The 18,120-nt window shown below is 49.3% G+C and overlaps 2 protein-coding genes across 5 annotated transcripts in view; both read left to right on the forward strand.

Annotated features, from left to right (window-relative positions):
- The window catches only part of Tdrd7 (tudor domain containing 7), a 63,922-nt gene extending 58,820 nt beyond the window's left edge, over window positions 1–5,102 (forward strand). For all 4 annotated transcript variants that reach the window (XM_026786723.1, XM_005362134.3, XM_026786725.1 and 1 more), the window contains one exon: window positions 4,367–5,102. In XM_026786723.1, coding sequence (XP_026642524.1) covers window positions 4,367–4,587 — 221 coding nt within the window. In that variant the 3' untranslated portion in view covers window positions 4,588–5,102. The remainder of the gene's footprint in view (window positions 1–4,366) is intronic.
- Window positions 5,103–9,203: 4,101 nt separating this feature from the next.
- Window positions 9,204–18,120, forward strand: part of Tmod1 (tropomodulin 1) — a 67,626-nt gene continuing 58,709 nt past the window's right edge. Inside the window, exon 1 of the mRNA XM_005362133.3 lies at window positions 9,204–9,287. The gene's annotated coding sequence lies outside the window, so the exon portion shown is untranslated. The remainder of the gene's footprint in view (window positions 9,288–18,120) is intronic.

The following is an 18,120-nucleotide window of genomic DNA, read 5'->3' on the forward strand; positions in this document are numbered from 1 at the left end:
CCTCTCTCTCTCCTCTCTCTCCTCTCTCTCCTCTCTCTCTCTCTCTCTCTCTCTCTCTCTCTCTCTCTCTCTTTGTGTTTTGTATATGTGGTGTACATGGGGAACAGGGACTGTGTGGAGAGGAATGTGTGTGGTGTGTATGTGCATATGCATGAATGTGTGTTTACAGGTAGAACAGGTGCTAGTGCCATACCTGTTGGTGCTTATTGGACAGCAGAAGTCAGTGTCAGCCTCCTGTTTTGCTCTGGCCTTTGTGTCTGGAGTCAAGGCCTTTCCACTGGATGTGAAGCTCACTGGTTGGCTGACCGGCTGGTCAGCAAGCCCCAGGGTCCTCCTGTCTCTCTCCCTCACAGCGCTGGAATCACTGGCATGCATCATCACAAGTGCCTGCGATTCAAATCCGTGCTTCCGTGTTGCCTGCTGAGCCACCTCCCTAGCCCAGGTTGGCTGTTATGGCAGGGACTGCAAAGTCTCAGCAGCAATGGTGGGTACATCTGTTTCTTCCTGCACGGCAACTCTAGCCAGTTTTGCCTGGAGTGTGGTGTGATATTGGGTGTGTCCACATTAAGGATCTTTGATTCTTTCTGGAAAAGGAGCCTTTGCCACTGCGTTATTGTTCTGTCCCCGATAGCTTTCCTCACACTGAAGTTTGCTCTTTCTCAAGTGAATGTCCCTGCATGATCATTCCCCATCCCAGTACCTGTGTTATGTGTGTCTTTCAAGTAAGTTTTTGTTCTATGCATATAACTGGGTCTTGCTTTTTTATGTACACTGATCATCTCTTTTAAGTCATGTGCTTAGACCAGTGATGTTTAAAGTAATCACTTTAAACATTTAAGGACTAGGGAGGTAGGTCAGTTGGTAAAGTGTTTGCTGCCAGTACAAGTTTGATTCCCCCAAACCACGTAAGAACATCTGGACTTGGTGGCTTTTTCATTGTAACTCCAGCATTGTGGCAGAGATCTTGAAGATTCCTGGCCACTTAGCTCAGCACACTCAGCAAGCTTCAAACCAGTGAAAAACCTTGTCAAAGAAACAAGAGCCAGGTGGCTTCTGAGGAACAGTACCCAATGTTGGGCCCTCTGACCTCCACGTAACAGTCGCACACACGTGCAGATTACCTGCATTTACATGGGTACCCATACATACAATGTCATTATCAATATAGCTAGATTAATGGCCACCACATTTATTAGTTTTCTAGTTATCTTTGTTCATCATTCTTTTTTTTGCCTTCCACACTCTGTCTGTGTGTGTGTTTTGAGACAAGGTCACCCCAAACCCATGTTATCCTCAAAGTCATTATGTATCCCAGGCTGATCTTGACCTCGTGATAGTCTTGTCTTCAGATCCCCAGTGCTGGGATTGCCAGTGCATACCACCATGCCTAGTTGGCTTCTGTGTCTTAGTTAAGCATGTTATAGGAGTCCATCTTCTTGCTTTAACACATCAATTTTATTTCCTTTTCTAAAGACTGGCTTTAGTCTGGGGAGGTGGTTCAATAGATAAAGCACTTCCGTGCAAGCCTGAGGACTTCCTAGAACTCACATAAAGGCCTGGTAGGCTCGACAGCCCACTTGTGGTCCCAGCACTTCAGAAAGAGACAGGAAATCCTGGGTAGCTCATCTAATGGGATCAGTAGACTCTCGGTTCAGTGAGAGACTCTGGCTCAGTAAACAGGATGGTGAATGACAGAGGAAGACGACTCGTGAACTTTTGGCCTCTACATTTATATACATGCATGTTTGTGCACCTGTACACATGGGAAAAGGGGGACCTTGTCAGTGGTTGCCCTGGGATCTGTCACCTACATTTACAACTAATGTGTGTATGTGTATGTGTGTGTGTGTATGTGTGTGTGTGTGTGTGTTGAGATGGGATCTCATTTGTAGCCCTTGAACTCACTGTGCAGCTGAGGATAACCTTGAACTCCTTTAATCCTCTTCCCTTTACCTCCCAAGTGCAATGTGTGTGTGTGTGTGCGCGCGTGTGTTTATGCTTGCATGTATGTGTACATGCACATGTGTGCATGTGTCAACCAGAAGACAATGTCAGGTGTCTTCCTCGAGAAAGTCACTCTCCACCTTGTTCTTTAAGATGAGCTCTCAGTAAACCTAGAGCTGAGTGACTCTGCTAGGCTGGTAGGCAGCAAGCTCCAAGTATTCGTCCACCTGCCTTTTATCTCCCCAGTGTTGGGTTATGCACATGCACCCCCATACCTGGCTTTCACATCAGGGCTGGGAGTAGAGACTCAGGTTCTCGTTCATGTGTGGTAGGTTCTTTACCAGCTGAGCTGTCTCCCCAGCACGCAAGGCTAATCTTTAATAGTGCTCTTCTCCTTCACAGTTAGTAGTAATACCTTACAAACTTCATAAAACAAAAGAATCTAAGAGCAAAATACTTTCTTCCTCTTCCCCATGTATTACTGCAGCCATTTGTTTTGCTTATGTGTACAGCTTGCATAATCAAACACTTTGATGGTAGTAATTGGAGCGCCCTGTTACCTACCACTGGGTCAGTTACATGTAAGAACAGCCCAGCAGGGCACCAGGAGGCTGAGGCAGGAGGGTTGTGAGTCTGAAGCCAACTGGGCTGCATAGAGAGACATAGTCTGACAAACAGACAAACAAAAGAATGCATTTGCCTCCCCTCTCACTCTCTGATGCTTTTCCTGTTAGCTTAGACCTGTTTTATTTTCTTTCTCTCTAAAGGTCTTTCCTCACTCCTTCTGAGGCATCCTGCTCACAGCAGACTTCACCAGGTTTTTGTTTGTCCAAGAGTCCCTTTCTCCTTCTCCTCTTTTCTTTTTCTTTTCTTTTCTCCCTCCACGCCCTCCCCCAGGAATCTTGCATGCCTGGGAAGTGCTATCGGGCCTGCTCCAGCGCTTGGAGGGCCAGGGCCACCTGAGCAGGGTGTGCAGTTGTAACTGGTGAGCGGCTCAACCTCTTTGCTTCTTTGCAGCACTTCATTCTCTTTGCTCCTGTGGCTTCTGGTGTCAGGTGTAAGTCTGATCTTTGTCTGTACCTGAGCTGTTCTCCCTCCTTTGGCTCCTTTCACAACTTTACTGAAGTCAGATGTGGTGTGTGCAGCGATGTGTTTACCGTCTTTGTTTGGTGTGACCCTGATTTGAGGTTGTCATTCCTTCTCAGGAGCTGCTTCTGTCCCCTGTCTTCTTCTCCTGGTTCCCACTACACTCATCTCCACACCTTCCTAGCTGTCCCAGTTCTTAGCAGTTCCATGCTGGGTCTCCTTTCCAGCCATCTCTTTGCTTCAGTTGCTGAAGCTTCTGCTGCCACATTCTTGAGGTCAAAGACTCTTTCCTTGACCCTGTGGAGCTGAGCTCTTTTCTCTTTTAGTGTTTTCCTTGTTGTTCCCAGCATCTCTCTCTCTCTCTCTCTCTTCCTCTTTTTCATATTTTTAAATTTTCCATATTTCTGCAGAAATCACGCATTCTCTCCTTTTGGTGCCTAGGATGGACCCCAGACCCCAGGGATGCTGAACAAGCCCTTCTCCACTGTGGTACCTCAACAGCACCATCCTGTTCTTAAATGTAGCCTATCTCCTCCACTGAAACTCTCAGCTGTCACTCAGACTTCTTTAAATTCCTGGTCTTGACTCTCCAGCGTTCCTGCCATGCTGACTGATTCTGAGGGTGGTTCAGTCTCTTCAGACTGTAGGCTTGGCCTTTAGTATCACGTGTTTTGGTGGAGGTGAACGTGACGCCTGGGTAAAAGTCATTTCTGAACAGGCCCTCAGTGGTGTAGTGTGAGGTGTTTGGGACTGGGTACCACATGAGTCTGGTATGAACTTTCCTAACTGTCCAGAGTCCCTCTTGAGGGGAGTAGGATGGCTGTGGGCCGGAGGGAGCTGTGTAAGAACTGAGCAGCCTCTAGGTCCTTGGGCTCAGATGAAGTATTGTGCTCTTCGTTATGACTCTCAGTGTTGTAAAACAAAGTGCACACAGATCATCCAGCCAGTCTTTTCTGTTAACTTACTTTTAACCTGTTATGAGGAAACCATTCTGAAAAATGTCACAGTGTTGGTACTGACACTATTCCCTCTGGCTATCTCGATTTTGCCAATCTACAATTTAGGTGTAGGAGATGGAAGCAGTCATCACTATGTCCCTTGGTAAACAGCATGGAGTCACTTCTGTAGCAGGTCAAGGCTTACAGAAGTGTCTCCATTCAGGAAAGAAGAGTTGTAAGCCAGGGAACGTGGATCAGCAGTTTTTCTGACATAGGCAGGTCTAACCTAGAATACTTCAACTACTTTGGAACTGATTAGGTAGTTCTCCCTCCTGTTGACTCAGGGAAAGGCAAGAGTGGCCACTCACTGCCCCCCTCGCTCCCTGTCTTTCTCCTAGGAGTGAAGTGCAGCCAGTGGTCGGAGGAGGCTTCGATGGTGTTCAGAAATCACGTGGAGAAGAAACCCCTGGTGGCATTGGTCCAGGCAGTTATTGAGCACACTAACCCTTGGGACCGGAAAGTAGTGGTCTATCTAGTAGACACATCGCTTCCAGACACTGACACCTGGATTCATGACTTTATGTCACAGTATCTGGTGGAGCTGTCAAAAGCTAATTAATCACTGCTTGAGACCCTAACAACTAATGCGGGTTGTTCTCTAAGCAATAACAAATGTGAAGTAGGCTCTCAGAACATCTTATTTTTACTACATGACTCTGACTGTTGTGGAGGATTGAAAAGAATATGCTTTGTTTGATGAAAGATATTTAACAAGTTTTATTTAACACAGTTGACTTTTCAAAGAAAATTGCACTTGAATTATTAATATAATATTAGAATAAAACGTTTAGCAATGTAAAACCCGATGTCTTAGTTTGCTTTCTAGTGCTGTGATAACCACCATGACCAAAAGGAACTTAGGGAGAAAGAGTTTGCTTGGCTTGCAGATTACTGTCCATCATCAGGAAAGCCCAGAAAAGGACTCATGCAGGAGCTAAAGCAGGGGTCATGGCGAAGCTCTGCGTCCTGGCCTGCGTCCTGGCTTGTCCCCATGGCTTGCTTAGCCTGCATTTTTATACCTCCCAGGACCACAGACCCAGGGGTGTCCCTGCCCACAGTGAACTTTGCTCTCCTACATCAGTCCTTAATCAAGAAGATGCTCTGGGGGCTGGAGAGATGGCTTAGAGGTTAAGAGCACTGGCTGCTCTTCCAAAGGTCCTGAGTTCAATTCCCAGCAACCACATGGTAGCTCACAGCCATCTGTAATGAGATCTGGTGCCCTCTTCTGGCCTGCAGGTATACACACAGACAGAATATTGTATACATAATAAATAAATAAACAAATAAATAAAAGAAGATGCTCTGTAGACTTGCCTACAGGCCAGGCTTATGGAGACATTTTCTCCATTGCGGCACCTACTTTTTAGATGGTGTGAGTTGTGTCAAGTTGGCATGCTAACCAGCACACTGACTACGTATTCCTAGGTATTCTGATTCTAAGGTGAAAGCGTCCATTGCCACTGATGTCTGCATTGCAGTGTTGGGGTCTTCATCAGGAAATCAAGAATATAATGAATATAATATAGTGACTCTGGTCCACTCTGGTGTTGTGATGGGTCCTAAAGCAGATTGCCCTAAATGTGTGTACATCAGTACTGATACAGGAGCAGCCAAGCACAACAGTGTACTCGTTGCCAAATCTTAAAAAAAAAATTAGATTTACATGTGTGTGCACATGCACGCATGTCACAGCACACATGGAATCAGAAAACTTGGGAATGGGTTCTTGTTCCTCCCATTGTGTTCAGGAATTGAAATCAGCTCATCAGTTTGGCAACACATGCCTTTACCTGATTAGCCATCTCAGGCTCTCTCTGATCTCCATCCCCAGCCCTGCCTTCTGCACCTGCATCCAGCCACATGGACCTTTATCGGGAGCCTGAGCCCCTCTTACCTCCATCCAAGACTACTGACATTTCAAACGAGACTCATTTCCCTCTAAATTCTCAGCCTGTGGTTTGGCTCCTTCTGCTCTAGCAGTTTTCACGTCGGTGCCCCTCTGGCCTCCCAGGCCGGCCATGAAATCTTCCGCGTGGTGCTTCCTCTTCTATTTCTTGTACTTTGTTCTCGGGTTTTGTTTGGTTTTGTCTCCAAAAAAAAGTTCTTGCTATGTAGTCCAGGCTAGCTTCAAACTTGAGGTCCTCCTGCTGCCAAGGCACTGGGATTATATCTACCAAGACTAGCTCTCCAGTGTAGTTGGAGTACGCCTCTCTAGATGCACCGTGTCCACAGTGAGCAGCTGTCAGGTTGTCTCAATCATATCAGAGATGGACCCTAGTCATTCCTTTACCCAGTAGCACACCATGGGTAGTAAACAACCGTGTCTCATGGGCAGACATGTCTGCAGTCCACATCCCACCTTGGCTGACGGCTGGCTAACCACATGGTCACTGCCTGTACCATTTCAGCTTCGTAAGTGTCACGTGATCACTTCCGAGGTCACCCAGATAGACAAAATGATGCTGTGCAGGTCAGCACGTGCTGGCTAATTGATGGACAGACAGATGGGCAAATGGACGGACGGTAAGCTTTAGCTGTGGGTAAGAAGAAGTGGAGAAGCCCTAGACAAAAAGCAAAACGCTGGAATAAAGAAACACACTGAAGACATCTTGACATTCTTAATTAGAATATTAGGACAGACAGACAGCCAGGTACAGCAGGCAGGGGAGCAAGCCAAGCAAATGGATCACTACAATGTGAGCAGAAAGCAGCTGTTGCGTTGAGCACACTGCGTTTGAGCTATAAACTGCTGGGGAGGTGCTCCTGGGCTGTGGGCAGCGTGACATGAGTGGACCTCAGGGGAGAAGTCCAGGCTGCAGGCAAACATTCTTAGAGCTATTTGTTTTGAGTTGAGGAAATGTAGGGAAAACAATAATAGAAAAAGAAAAGACCAGGTTGTAAAAGGTTTTCATCTTAAACATGTATAATGTATTCTAGTTTTAAGAGAAAATGTGGAGCCTAGGCAGTTTGGATGCTCACCTTACTAGACCTGGATGGAGGTGGGTGGTCCTTGGACTTCCCACAGGTCAGGGAACCCTGATTGCTCATTGGGCTGATGAGGGAGGGGGACTTGATCGGGGGAGGGGGAGGGAAATGGGAGGCGGTGGCAGGGAGGAGGCAGAAATCTTTAATAAATAAATAAATTAAAAAATAAAAAAGAATGTGTATTTAAATCTGTCATGAGTACATATGCCAATGACTAATTGATTATGGAATAAAAATTCTTCCAAAATCGCAAGATTTAAGAATAATTCCACCAATGATTAGAGCAATTATTTATGGTGAAATAAAAATTTTGTACAGAACATAAATGTTTAAGTGAATTAAGATGTGTTAATGTTTTTCATAGTGATTTCATAGTTTTTCTGACAACAGAAAGGGCACAAATCCTTGAATTGTGTGCTGTCAAAAGAAGACTTTTCTATTTCATTGACTTAAATATTTCCATTCTTAAAGAAAGCAATCGTGTTCATTGGTGCAAAGATACAGTTTGTGATGTGAGGTAGCTTGACACATGGATGAATTTGGTCCCTGCCCTGGACTGCTGAAGTCCAAAGTCAGGTCCAGGTGGGCTAGAGACCTGAGTGTGAGAGACTAAGATAGAAGTGACACACAACACCCTTACTAGGAGAGTCCCTGAGCAGGACACAGCTGGCGGAGCACAGGACAACTGCGCTCAAAAGGTCAAGAGGGCGAAGGGCAGAGTGGACGGATATATGCTGTTATATATGTGATACATGTAACCATACAGTGTTGACATATTGAATATGTTCAATAAATGTGGACAAGAAATTTGAACAAACATTTCCTAATAAAATCTAGCTGGCCAATAAACGAAAAGGTGTCCACACATATGGACCTGGGGCAATGCAGATCAGAATCTCAATTACTCTCTTCCAGAGTGGCTACAATGTAGCAGTTCTCGGTAAAACTTTCAAGTAGTGGTTGAGCCGAGTGCTCATCTCTCCTACAGCTGAGCGAGGGCACCCTCTGACCCTGCACTTAGAGCAGCCAGGTGTGTACACTAAAAGTGATCTCAGCCACACTGTATTATCCCAAATACAGCCTTTTAAAATAGGGTGTGTTCCTGTGAAAATACCATATTTATTATGTTCATATGGCACATTCACTCCGTATGAAACCTCTAAATTGAACAGCAAGAAAGAACAATGTAACAGAAAATAGCCTCAGCATTGAACTAGAGTCACCAACCTGGCAGTAAGGGAGGGTCTGTAAGCAAGCGTGAGGGGTGGGGTGGGGGGGGCACGGGCTAGTGGTTGGCTTACACAGGTTTTCTCACTGTAAACCTTCAGGAAGCTACACACTAAGGTGTGCCCTGAAAATGTTTAAACATAAATTATTGGAAATGGTGAGTCCCTGCTTTGTCTAAAGATACATGCTACTTATTCCCTGAAAGGAGCATTCTTAATAGTGTATTATAGGCTTTATAATACAAAAATATACTTTGGGAAATACTTTTAGTACTCTCCAGCCTTTCTCTTCAGGCATCTACAGCAGAATTATGGTTTCCCTCACCAAAAACGTTGGGCTAGTCCAACTGAGACATTTCCCTGTGTCTGTTTGGATTCTTTGGTATAAGCCATTTGGTTTTTTTTTTTTTTTTTTTGAAACACTGAGGCTTTGGATGTACGTGGTTTGTTCTGGAGAACACATTAGCCTTTTAAGAAAGCAGAACTTTCGTTCCGGTTATTTTAAGTGGTGATTTCAGACGCTCCATTCTCTCAGCGCTGTGTGGGAGAAGGCGTTCGATTCTGCGTTGAAATTGTGCGTCCACAGATGATGGTTATTAAGACCTGGGCGCTTGCCAGACCTGGCTGACCTATTGGGGAGAAGAGACAGGTTGCCTCTTCAAAGGAAGCAAGGTATAGCCGGGTTTTATTTTACTAGTGAGAATAAAGATCTCCCCCCATCTCTGTCCAGATACCTCCAACGTTGCTTAAAATCTTCCCAAGAGAAGTTGCGGAAACCGAGATCAAGGCAGGGATCACCTGGCTCCGGGCTTGGGGTGGCCCTGCCGGTGGTCTGCGATTCTCTCAGCGAGTGTCGCTCCCAGAGACCTTGCTGCACCCGGGCGCCCCTGGTGGAGCGGGAGGGCGGGGAGGGCGGCGGGGTGGGGCGGGGCGCGGTGACAGCCGAACAGAGCCCGCCCCCGGCTCCCACCCGCGGCCGCCAGGGAACTCGCCCAGGCCCGGGTTCCGCTCCTTGCCACAGCCCGCGCTCGCGCCGCCTCGCATCTCGGTAAGACCCCCGCCCGCCAGCCCTAGGTCCCCCTCGGCCTCGCGGGGCTCCCTGCCGCCGCACCGGGGTGCAGCCATATCTGGGCAAAATATTCAGCTGTCGCCAGGGCCGAGAAGGGACTGAGCGCGATTCCCTCTATAAATAGCCACCGCCTCGGGTGGCCTTCAGGGGGTCCGGATCCCCAGCTTGGCGGTGGGGTTGCTGGCCCTCGAGTCCCGGCAGCCTCGCGCGCGCGGTCCTGACCAGGGTGCCTGGGCTGTAGACCTGGTCGCCGAGAGACCTTGGGAGCCGCCGGGGGCGCCCCCCGCGGGCATAGGCACAATGCGAACTGGGCACTAGCCCGCCTGGGAATCTGGGAAGGAAGGGAGTCCGCGCTCGGGGGACGCTGAGCCCTGACCGCGCACCGATCTGGCGCGTGCGGGAAAAGTTTCCCAAACTGCTGGAGCTAGCGAGGTTTAAAGCACCAGCGGCACTCGCTTTGCGCAGCCAGGTGGGACGGGAAAGAGCCTGGAGGCTGGAGACCACTGGCTGTTGCCAACTCGGGGGTGGCCTAGGCAATCCTGTTTTTTTTTCCTCTGGACCTGGATTTCCCATTTGTAGAGTAATGTTAGGGTCCTTCGAGGGGATGGGACCCGAGGCTAAGAGAGCAGCCAGACTTGCTCTGAACCGCCCACAATTCCTGCACCTGTTCTCCAGTTTCAGATCAGGGATGCTGGGGACACAGCTGCAGAAGTCAGGTCCTGGCTTAAGACCCACTAGGGCCCTCGGAATAGCTTGGGAAGTGTGCCTGGGGTGCTTGGGGACATCTCTAGCCTGAGTGGCTTGGCAAACAAGTGACCAAATGAACTGGGAGGCTGGGGGAATGCAGTTCCCTGACTATATGACACCCGTGATAGTGCCTTAACCACGCAGCCCCTGTTCTCTCCTTAGTGCTCCTTCCTCAGCTGGTGCTCACCTTCTCTGGTGAGTCCTGAAGATCGCCTGGCCCCAACAGAGCCAGAACCTAAACCCAGATCCTGGGTTCCGGGGAAAGGACACCCATAAGCTGATCTTTCTCCCTAGGTCACCACCACTGTTGCCCTCAGCCCCGTGCTCAAGGTCATGCATACCTGGCTGCAGTCGGCCTGTCTTTCCCTGATCGGTCTGAGCACCTCTGTTGATGGCTGGGACTTTCCCAGGCTGGAGTAATAGTGTGAAGGTTCTCTCTAGTACTGGATTTGGAGATTCCTCGGGTTTCTCTAGCCTATCTCTGTGCTTCACAGATAAAGGGGGGAAGGGGGAGGTGAGCCAAAGGAAGGTTCCCACTGACTCCAAACCTCTCAGCAAGCCAGCAGTGAAGACAAGGGGCCTGTCACTCTGGCATCTTATCTTTAATGAACTAGTCTCACAGTCCATGCTTTAGACAGCTATTGGCCCTTGGGTGCCTAGCATCCTAAGTGGGAAGCTAAAGTCCTCTAAAAATAGCCTCGGCCCACCTTATCAGAGTCTCACACCTTCTCCCTCCTCTTGGGCAGGGCTCTTTGCTGCAACTTAACTGCAGAAAGCAGGGACTAGGCGGTGTCAGCTCTGAGTAATAAATGGGGGGTTGGCCTGGAGCTCAGGGCCCTGGCTCCAGTCCCAGCTCTGTTACCCACCCAGCACGACCTTGAGAAACGACCCGGTGGACAAGATGGTCTTCAGTGGAGCTGGAGTGCAGAGGGCTGAAGTTCTTCCAGAAGCCCTCCAGCTTGCAGGGAGATCTGGCACCCATCCTGTGATGAGGACCCAGGGGTCGGGGGAAAGTGACTTTCCAGGAGCTAAGTGGAGATGTGGACAATGACAGTTACGACACAGGGACAGAGTGCTTGAGAAGTGGGGGGAAACCATCAGAATTGGAGCAGAGCCTTCAAAAACAGGATCTGTTGGTGGCCCAGCTTGTCTGGCCTCAGTTTCCCCTGTGTGCAGTAGGGCTAACAATAGTAACCACTTCATTCAGGCTGTGGAAGAGGGTGATGGCGGGCAAGCCCTGAGCTTAGAACCAGCCCTGGGATGATGTGCTTAGTGAGGCCGAGGCAGGAGCTTAAGTCAAGACAGCTTCCAGGGCTTCCTCAAAGCTCAGATAGGAAGAGAGAGGTGATGGACGGTGATAGGAGCTGGGGCAGGGGGAGGCCCGTTTATGAGATGGCAAGTGTGGTAAGAGGTAGAAGAGAATCCAGGGGTGACCACAGGGTGCAGGAGAATCTGAGCGGCGTGCCCATGGCAGGATTGAGGACATGTCTCATGTCACTAGGTCTGCATGTGGCTTTCGACCGTTGGGACTTTACTGAGCAAAAAAAGAGGGCAAAATGAAACATGTCCCTTGTGCCCTGACTGACTTCAGTATCTGTAAAGGAAGGTGGCAGCGAGCCAGGGTGAGTTGACCCTGCTGCAGGGGCCTTGTGACCCTGGCTTGCTCCTTTCGGGGATGACGTCATCTATTGATGACTTCTGCTGAGCCCAGTCATCTGGCTTCTTCCGGACAGTGTTTTGATTTTTCAGTCTTACTAATGGACCAGCCCAGGCTGCCAACATTTCTAAAGAGGCCAGTTCACTTTCCATCCGAGCCGGAACACCAGCTAGATCAATTATTTGGCTACCAGGAGTCATTATCAGTTTAAAGCCAGGGGCCTCCTGCTCCTTGGGGTTAATGAGTTCAATCACTCAGCGCTGGAGCCATCTCCCTTGCTGTCTGTTTTGTAACGTCCTCTGGTTTATTACGGATGCTAACAGACTCCCAGTTGCGCTCAATGATAATGAAGAATGAGCTCACTGCAATCAACCTAGGACACGGTCTGGAATCTTCTGGGCTGAGGCGCTGGGTTCTTGTCTGCTAGGAAAGCAGAACAAACTCAGGCATTTATCTCGTCCCTTCCGTGTGTCCCCATGGTGATAAACTTTGGGAAAGGCTCAAGATTGCAGTGCCCAGGAAGGTAGGAAGGTAGGAAGGAGGGGGAGGAGGCAGGTCCCGCCCCTATGGCCCTTTCTCCTTATACTCCCAGGGTCCCCAGCCCTAGCTGCTTTCATTCCGGATTAGTAGAGTAGTACCACAAAGCTGTTTCTAGAGATGTCTGTAGTGGATATTGGCAGTGGCCATCGGACATTTCCCCTTGTGCCCAGACGAGCCGAGGAAAGCAGAGGCACCTCGCAACCTCACTCCCCCTTCTTCATGGACTCATCTTCAGCCTGACCTTTCGGTGCTGTGGCCTCTAGTGGCCTCTCACCCCCCCCCCCACACCTCTGTACCCACCCGACAAGTTCTTGTGTCCAGTCTGGACAGCCCCCCTTAGCCTCAGGCTCCTGCATACCGGACAAAGTATGTATGCAGCTCGAAAGACCCAGCTCTGGGTTCTCCTGTCAATGCTCTCCCTGTGTTCTCATCTTGGTCATCAATGACATGGTCCACCAGGGTACCAAGCCAGAGCCTCCCTCCCCTTCACTGTCCCTTCACATGGTCACCCAGTCAGCTCTATGTTTCTCACCGCTCCTATCTGTTCTTAGGTCCACGTGCGCCACTCCAGTCAAGGACTTGGGCCTCTTCACCTGAGGCTCTTGGTGGAGTCTGCTCTCCAAAGGGCTTCCCAAAGCAGAGCTATGGCCTTTTCAATGCTTTTTATGGGGGAGAGGGGCTGACTCCCCATTCCCTATTGAAGTCCAGAGATTCCTTAACATTAAAGCAGGTTCTGAGCCCAGGGTACTTTGAAATCCTGCTAGGTCTGCCCCAGATTCTAGGAGACTTCCCCATGGTCAGAAATATGCCAACGTTGTGTGTCTCCTGCCTTTGCCCAGCTCCTCCCTCTGCTTGGAATGCTGCTGTCCCGGTACTCAACCAAAGAGTTTGAAAACATTGTTTAAAGCCCAGGCCCTTGGTTTCTCATTTGCACTCCCTTCTAACTCCCAGAGCATCTGCACAGGGTGCTCGAACTGAACCCTGCTGCTGCTGCCTTCTGGCGGGGCAGGCGGGAAGCTGTTGGAGGGCAGTGCTGGTGGCTCCTGTGTGTGTGCAGCATCCTCAGTGATCACAGCTCAGATGCTTGCTGTGGTGCAGGTTCTAGGAAATGGTTGGCAGGTGAATGAATGAGTGAGTGACTGAGTCATCACAGTGACAGGCATACGGTACACACCAACCAGCATGTACATGTTTTCCCATCTACCAGACCATCAGCTCCATGGGGCCAGGGACCAGACCTGCTTGGTTGCTTCCTGTTGGGACCCAAGCTCCTGCCAGTCCCGTCACACACTAAACAACCAACGAGACAGCCCATCATGTCCTTTGAAACTCAGCACAGTCCTGTGAAGGAGAAGCCTGGTTTGTTTGGGTTTTTGTAATCAGTGAATAGACTTCAGCAAGAATTGGGGGTGTGCATTCCAGAATACTGAGGTGCTTTTCAGGGTTATAAACTTGAGGCATTCTGTGTCAATGCTTCCCTCTCTTAACTGGGCATCTCAGCCATGTGGAATCTTCCTGTACTGTAAATCCTCAGATTCTAGCTCAGTGGGTATAAAATAGGGCTTGAGAGTATGAATTTCCAGCTTCTACCTGGAAATTTCCACGTTTGCCTCTAACGTCTCTTATCACCACAATAAAGCGATCCCGACCTTCATCCTATCCATACCCACAGCAACTTTCTCCTGCTGGACTTTAAGATGGTGTTTTCTAAAATCTACAGGTGGATGCTTTTGCTCAATTCTCAATACCAAGGGCTCCTTCTAGTCAGCACCCTGCTTACAAGTGTGGTATCAACAAGTTTCTGGTCAGTGTTGGGGTGGGAGCCTGAGACAGCTGCCATGTTACAGTCAGTACCAGACACCCAGGGGCATGCAGATTGAAAAGGAACAGAGAGGAAGACATGAAGACAGCCTTGCCCCATGCAAGCTCAGGCAGATAACAGAACTCTGACTGGCAGGGCTGCATGTGATTGCTTGCGAACATTTGTGTGTGCGCATCATATTCTGCTTGCTTACTTAAAAGCATTCGAGATGGCTCAAAATATTCCTAGAAGGGCAAGGAAACTCACAAAGACAGACTTCCTAAAGACAGCAGAAACCTGGAAGATTGCAATCATGACACTCTTTGAGCGTCTGACTAATGTCGTGGATCCTTGCTGTAGAAAAATGAATCCATCCATCCATGTGGCAGCTCACATAGTATTTCAGGCGGTGCAGAGACCCCCGAAACCCACTCAGAAACATGAGTGCCCAACACAGAAGAAGAGAGGACCATGCGAGAGTCCTGGCTGGACATGGCAACTGGTTCTCGACCCTCAACTCCTAGTTAGTGCTGGCAGCCGAGGAGACAAGGGCAGCCTCTTTGTGTCTGGCACAAGGAAGGGCATGGGTCTTTCTAGAGACAGAAAAGCTCCATGAGCCCCGAGTCTCAGCCTGTTGTCATGACAGCACAGCAAACGAGCTTCTTATAAGAGCCACACCTCACTAACAGTTTAAGAAGCTTCGCACAGTGGCTAAGAACTTGAGGACTCTGGAGCCCAGCTCCTTGGCTTCACCCCCTCTGTGTCTTGGCTTCCTCCTCCATCGAGTGGGTTGTTGTCAGGATTGAATCAGTTTCGTGAAGAATGCTAAGGGCTGCACCTGGGACCTGGTCCGCACTGGGGAAGCATGAGTTCTCATGCTGAGGGACAGCAGCGGGAGCTGGGATAGTGAGCACAAGCCGATGGCTCCTGAGATTTGCGCATTGGCTCTGTGGCCTTGCTTAGCATACTGGGCTAGAGTACCCGCCCCATCTGTGCCACCTGGAACTGCAGATGGCAGCTTACTTGGAAACAGGGTCTTTGCGGAGATGTTAGTCAAGGTGAGGTCATATCAGATAGGGTGATCCTGTGGCCAATGGCTGGTGTCCTTATGAGGAAAAGGAGTGCATAGGGAAGAAGCCATGTTGTAGCTGGAAACTGGGAGAAGCAGTGACAAGGGATTGCCCACAGTCACCAGACGTGGAAAGGGAGTGGAGAGCAACCCACACCCCTGCGCCCACCCCCAGATTCTCCCAGAAGGAACCAATCTCGCTAATATCTTGATTTAGAATGTCTGCCCATTTGACCTGTGACAGAACTGGTCATTTGTCATGGTAGCTCTTAAAAGCTGATATGGTTAAGTTCAGTTCTTGGCGCCTAAGTCTCTTCACCTGTAAGATGAAGGTAATGAAAGCACCTGCCTCCGCCTTAGCAATACTGCAGGCTGTAAGCCACAGAGGGAGCTTGGTGCAGCGGGGTACCTGCTGTACAATAAGAATGAAACTGGTGTGGTCCGGTGGGTGTAGCTGGTAGAGCACTTGCTAGCCTGCTGAAGGCCCCAGCTTCATCCCCAACCATGAAAGGAAGAAATAAAAAAAAAATAGTCTGTACCTGATACAGGTTGTTTTCTCAGCTACTTGAGGTGGAAAATTACAAGTTCAAGACCTTCCTATGTGAATTCAGAGCCAGTTCGGGAGACTTAGGGAAACCCTAACCCAAAATAAAGCCAAGCGTGGCTGGAAAGCTGGCTTGGCAGATAGAGTGCTAGGTGCTCCTTAGAGTGCTCAGGCTTGGTTCCCAGCACGGACATCGGGCAGTTCACAACACCTGTGACTCCAGCTCCAGCAGATCCCCTGCCTCTCCTGGCCTCTGTGGGAATACTCATGTGTGTGTGTGTGCGTGCGCTTGGGCATCCTCATGTGTGTGCTCACACACACACACACAATCATGAGAAGCTACGGTCGTGAGGCAACAGCAGCCTCAATGAGGTGTCAACAGTTTTCCACTGTGTTTTAACACAATTTATTTACCCAGAGTCCTGTTCATGATCTCCTATGGGGTCTGCATGTTTGGGGCTGAGACAGCAAGACGGTGTGTGCACAGATCTTTGTAAAATCCCATGAGTCCATTGGCAGAGCCGGTGCCTGGCAATGGAACCGCTGAGTCAAAGAGTGTGTGCGCTTTGACAGGCAGGAGTTGCCTGGCTTTGAAGGCCTGGCAGTGTCTCCCCTGTCCTATAAGGACACCCACCTCTCCTCAGGTTCTGTGTGGGTGGTGCCTGGCTTTTTAAATCTCAGTGCGGGGTTCCATCATCCATCCAGATGTTGAGTAAACATCTTCTTCTTTTCATGTGAATTGCCTTTACTTCCCTAGCCCTACAGTTTTTCCTGGATTGTTCTGTTTTTGTTGTTGCTGTAAGGACTCTTCACTAAGCAAGTCAGCCTTTTATTCAAGGCACAGTAGATCTATTCCTCCCCAGTTACCTCTTGTCATTGCTTATCTGGGCTAATTTTCATAGTCTCAAAACACATAAATGTGCTGTATAAAGCTCTGCTTTCTGTGAATACCCACATGAGGCCAGGTGGGGACAGGAAGATCCCAGGGGGGCTTCTCTACGAGTTCATTTTCATCCCTTACAGCCATCAAATTCACAGGCACACCCACACAGCCTCTCCTGTAGCCCAGGCTGGCCTCGAACTTGCTATGTATCCAAGGATGACCTGGAATTATTGATCTGCTTGTCTCCTGCTCCTGAGTGCTGGGATGACAGGTGTAAATATGACATCACTCTGGGTTTATGAGCTGCTAGGATAAAACCCGAGGCTTTGTGCCTGCTAGGCAGATGACCAACTGAGCCATGTTCCCAGCTTACCTGCCCTCCTCCCCCCCCCCCCCGACACCTCCCATCCCTGGCTCTCCAGTGCAGGGCTTAGTATAAGCTCTGGGAGTCTTGCCTTTGTGTGGATGGGCTGTAAACCCGTGCAGTTACTCTCACAAACCCTGACATCTTTTCCTGTTTGTGTTATAAGGTCTGGCTTCTGGAGCCCCCTGAAAAGGCACACAGAGCCCGACCAGAGACAAGGTCAGAGACAAGCTAGAACCAGGAAAGCTGTATAAAGACAAGGAAGGGGGCAGCCCCAGTGCTGCTTGAAGGCAAGGAGCTGACAGCTGGAGGAGGGGTGCCATGGAATCCCTGGAGGATTTGTGTGTGTATGTGTGTGTGTGTGTGTGTGTGTGCGTGTGTGCATGTGTGCATGTATGTACACCTTCTGATCTGAACCACCGGCAGCTTTGGCTACACGGACTTTTGAGGCGCAGCGGGCTCTGGGTTGGAATCCGCAGCAGCTGCAGAAAGTGACAGGCAAACCCTGTGTTTAGTGGCATTGCTTTTTTAGAAGGTGCTTCCCCGCGTGACCAACAGAAGGAGCTCAGCCTGAAACCAGAAAAGCACACAAGCCAATAGACACGTTTTCTAATGATAGCTGAGCCTCTTCCATCATTGCTGCAAATACATCTTTCATTAGAGAACCCGACTCCAACAAGTCTTCAACCATATCAGCTCACAGAGCACCAGGGACGGAGACATCAGCTCCCTCTAGAAGGCCTGGAGGCGTTGCTCTGCCCACATACCTGCAGTGACAGGCGCTCCTAACCCCCCTGGGTCAGCCCAGTGTCCTTCTGGGTGCCGTCTATTGTTGAGGTGTTCCTTGTGTTGATCAGAGTCCATGTCTTGGTGACCTCAGTCAAACTGTGTCTTTTTCACTCTGGAAACTATTGGGCCACACTCTTTTCTCTTCAACAGTCAGCATTCTCCAGTGCCTGAGGAATGACATCCGAGTTGTCCTGTGGCCTTGGTCTTCCTGGTCCATTGGCTGGACCAATGAACACTTAACACCAGTCCACCTTCCCTGGACTCAGTCAAAATGGAGGACTTTTAAATAAAGCATTTACTTTATTGTCTGTGTGACATGCATGACTGTGTGTGTGTGTGTGTGTGTGTGTGTGTGTGTGTGTGTGAGAGAGAGAGAGAGAGAGAGAGAGAGAGAGAGAGAGAGAGAGAGAGAGAGAGA

Source organism: Microtus ochrogaster, linkage group LG5 (genome assembly GCF_000317375.1).
Source record: "Microtus ochrogaster isolate Prairie Vole_2 linkage group LG5, MicOch1.0, whole genome shotgun sequence".
Lineage (NCBI taxonomy): Eukaryota > Metazoa > Chordata > Mammalia > Rodentia > Cricetidae > Microtus > Microtus ochrogaster.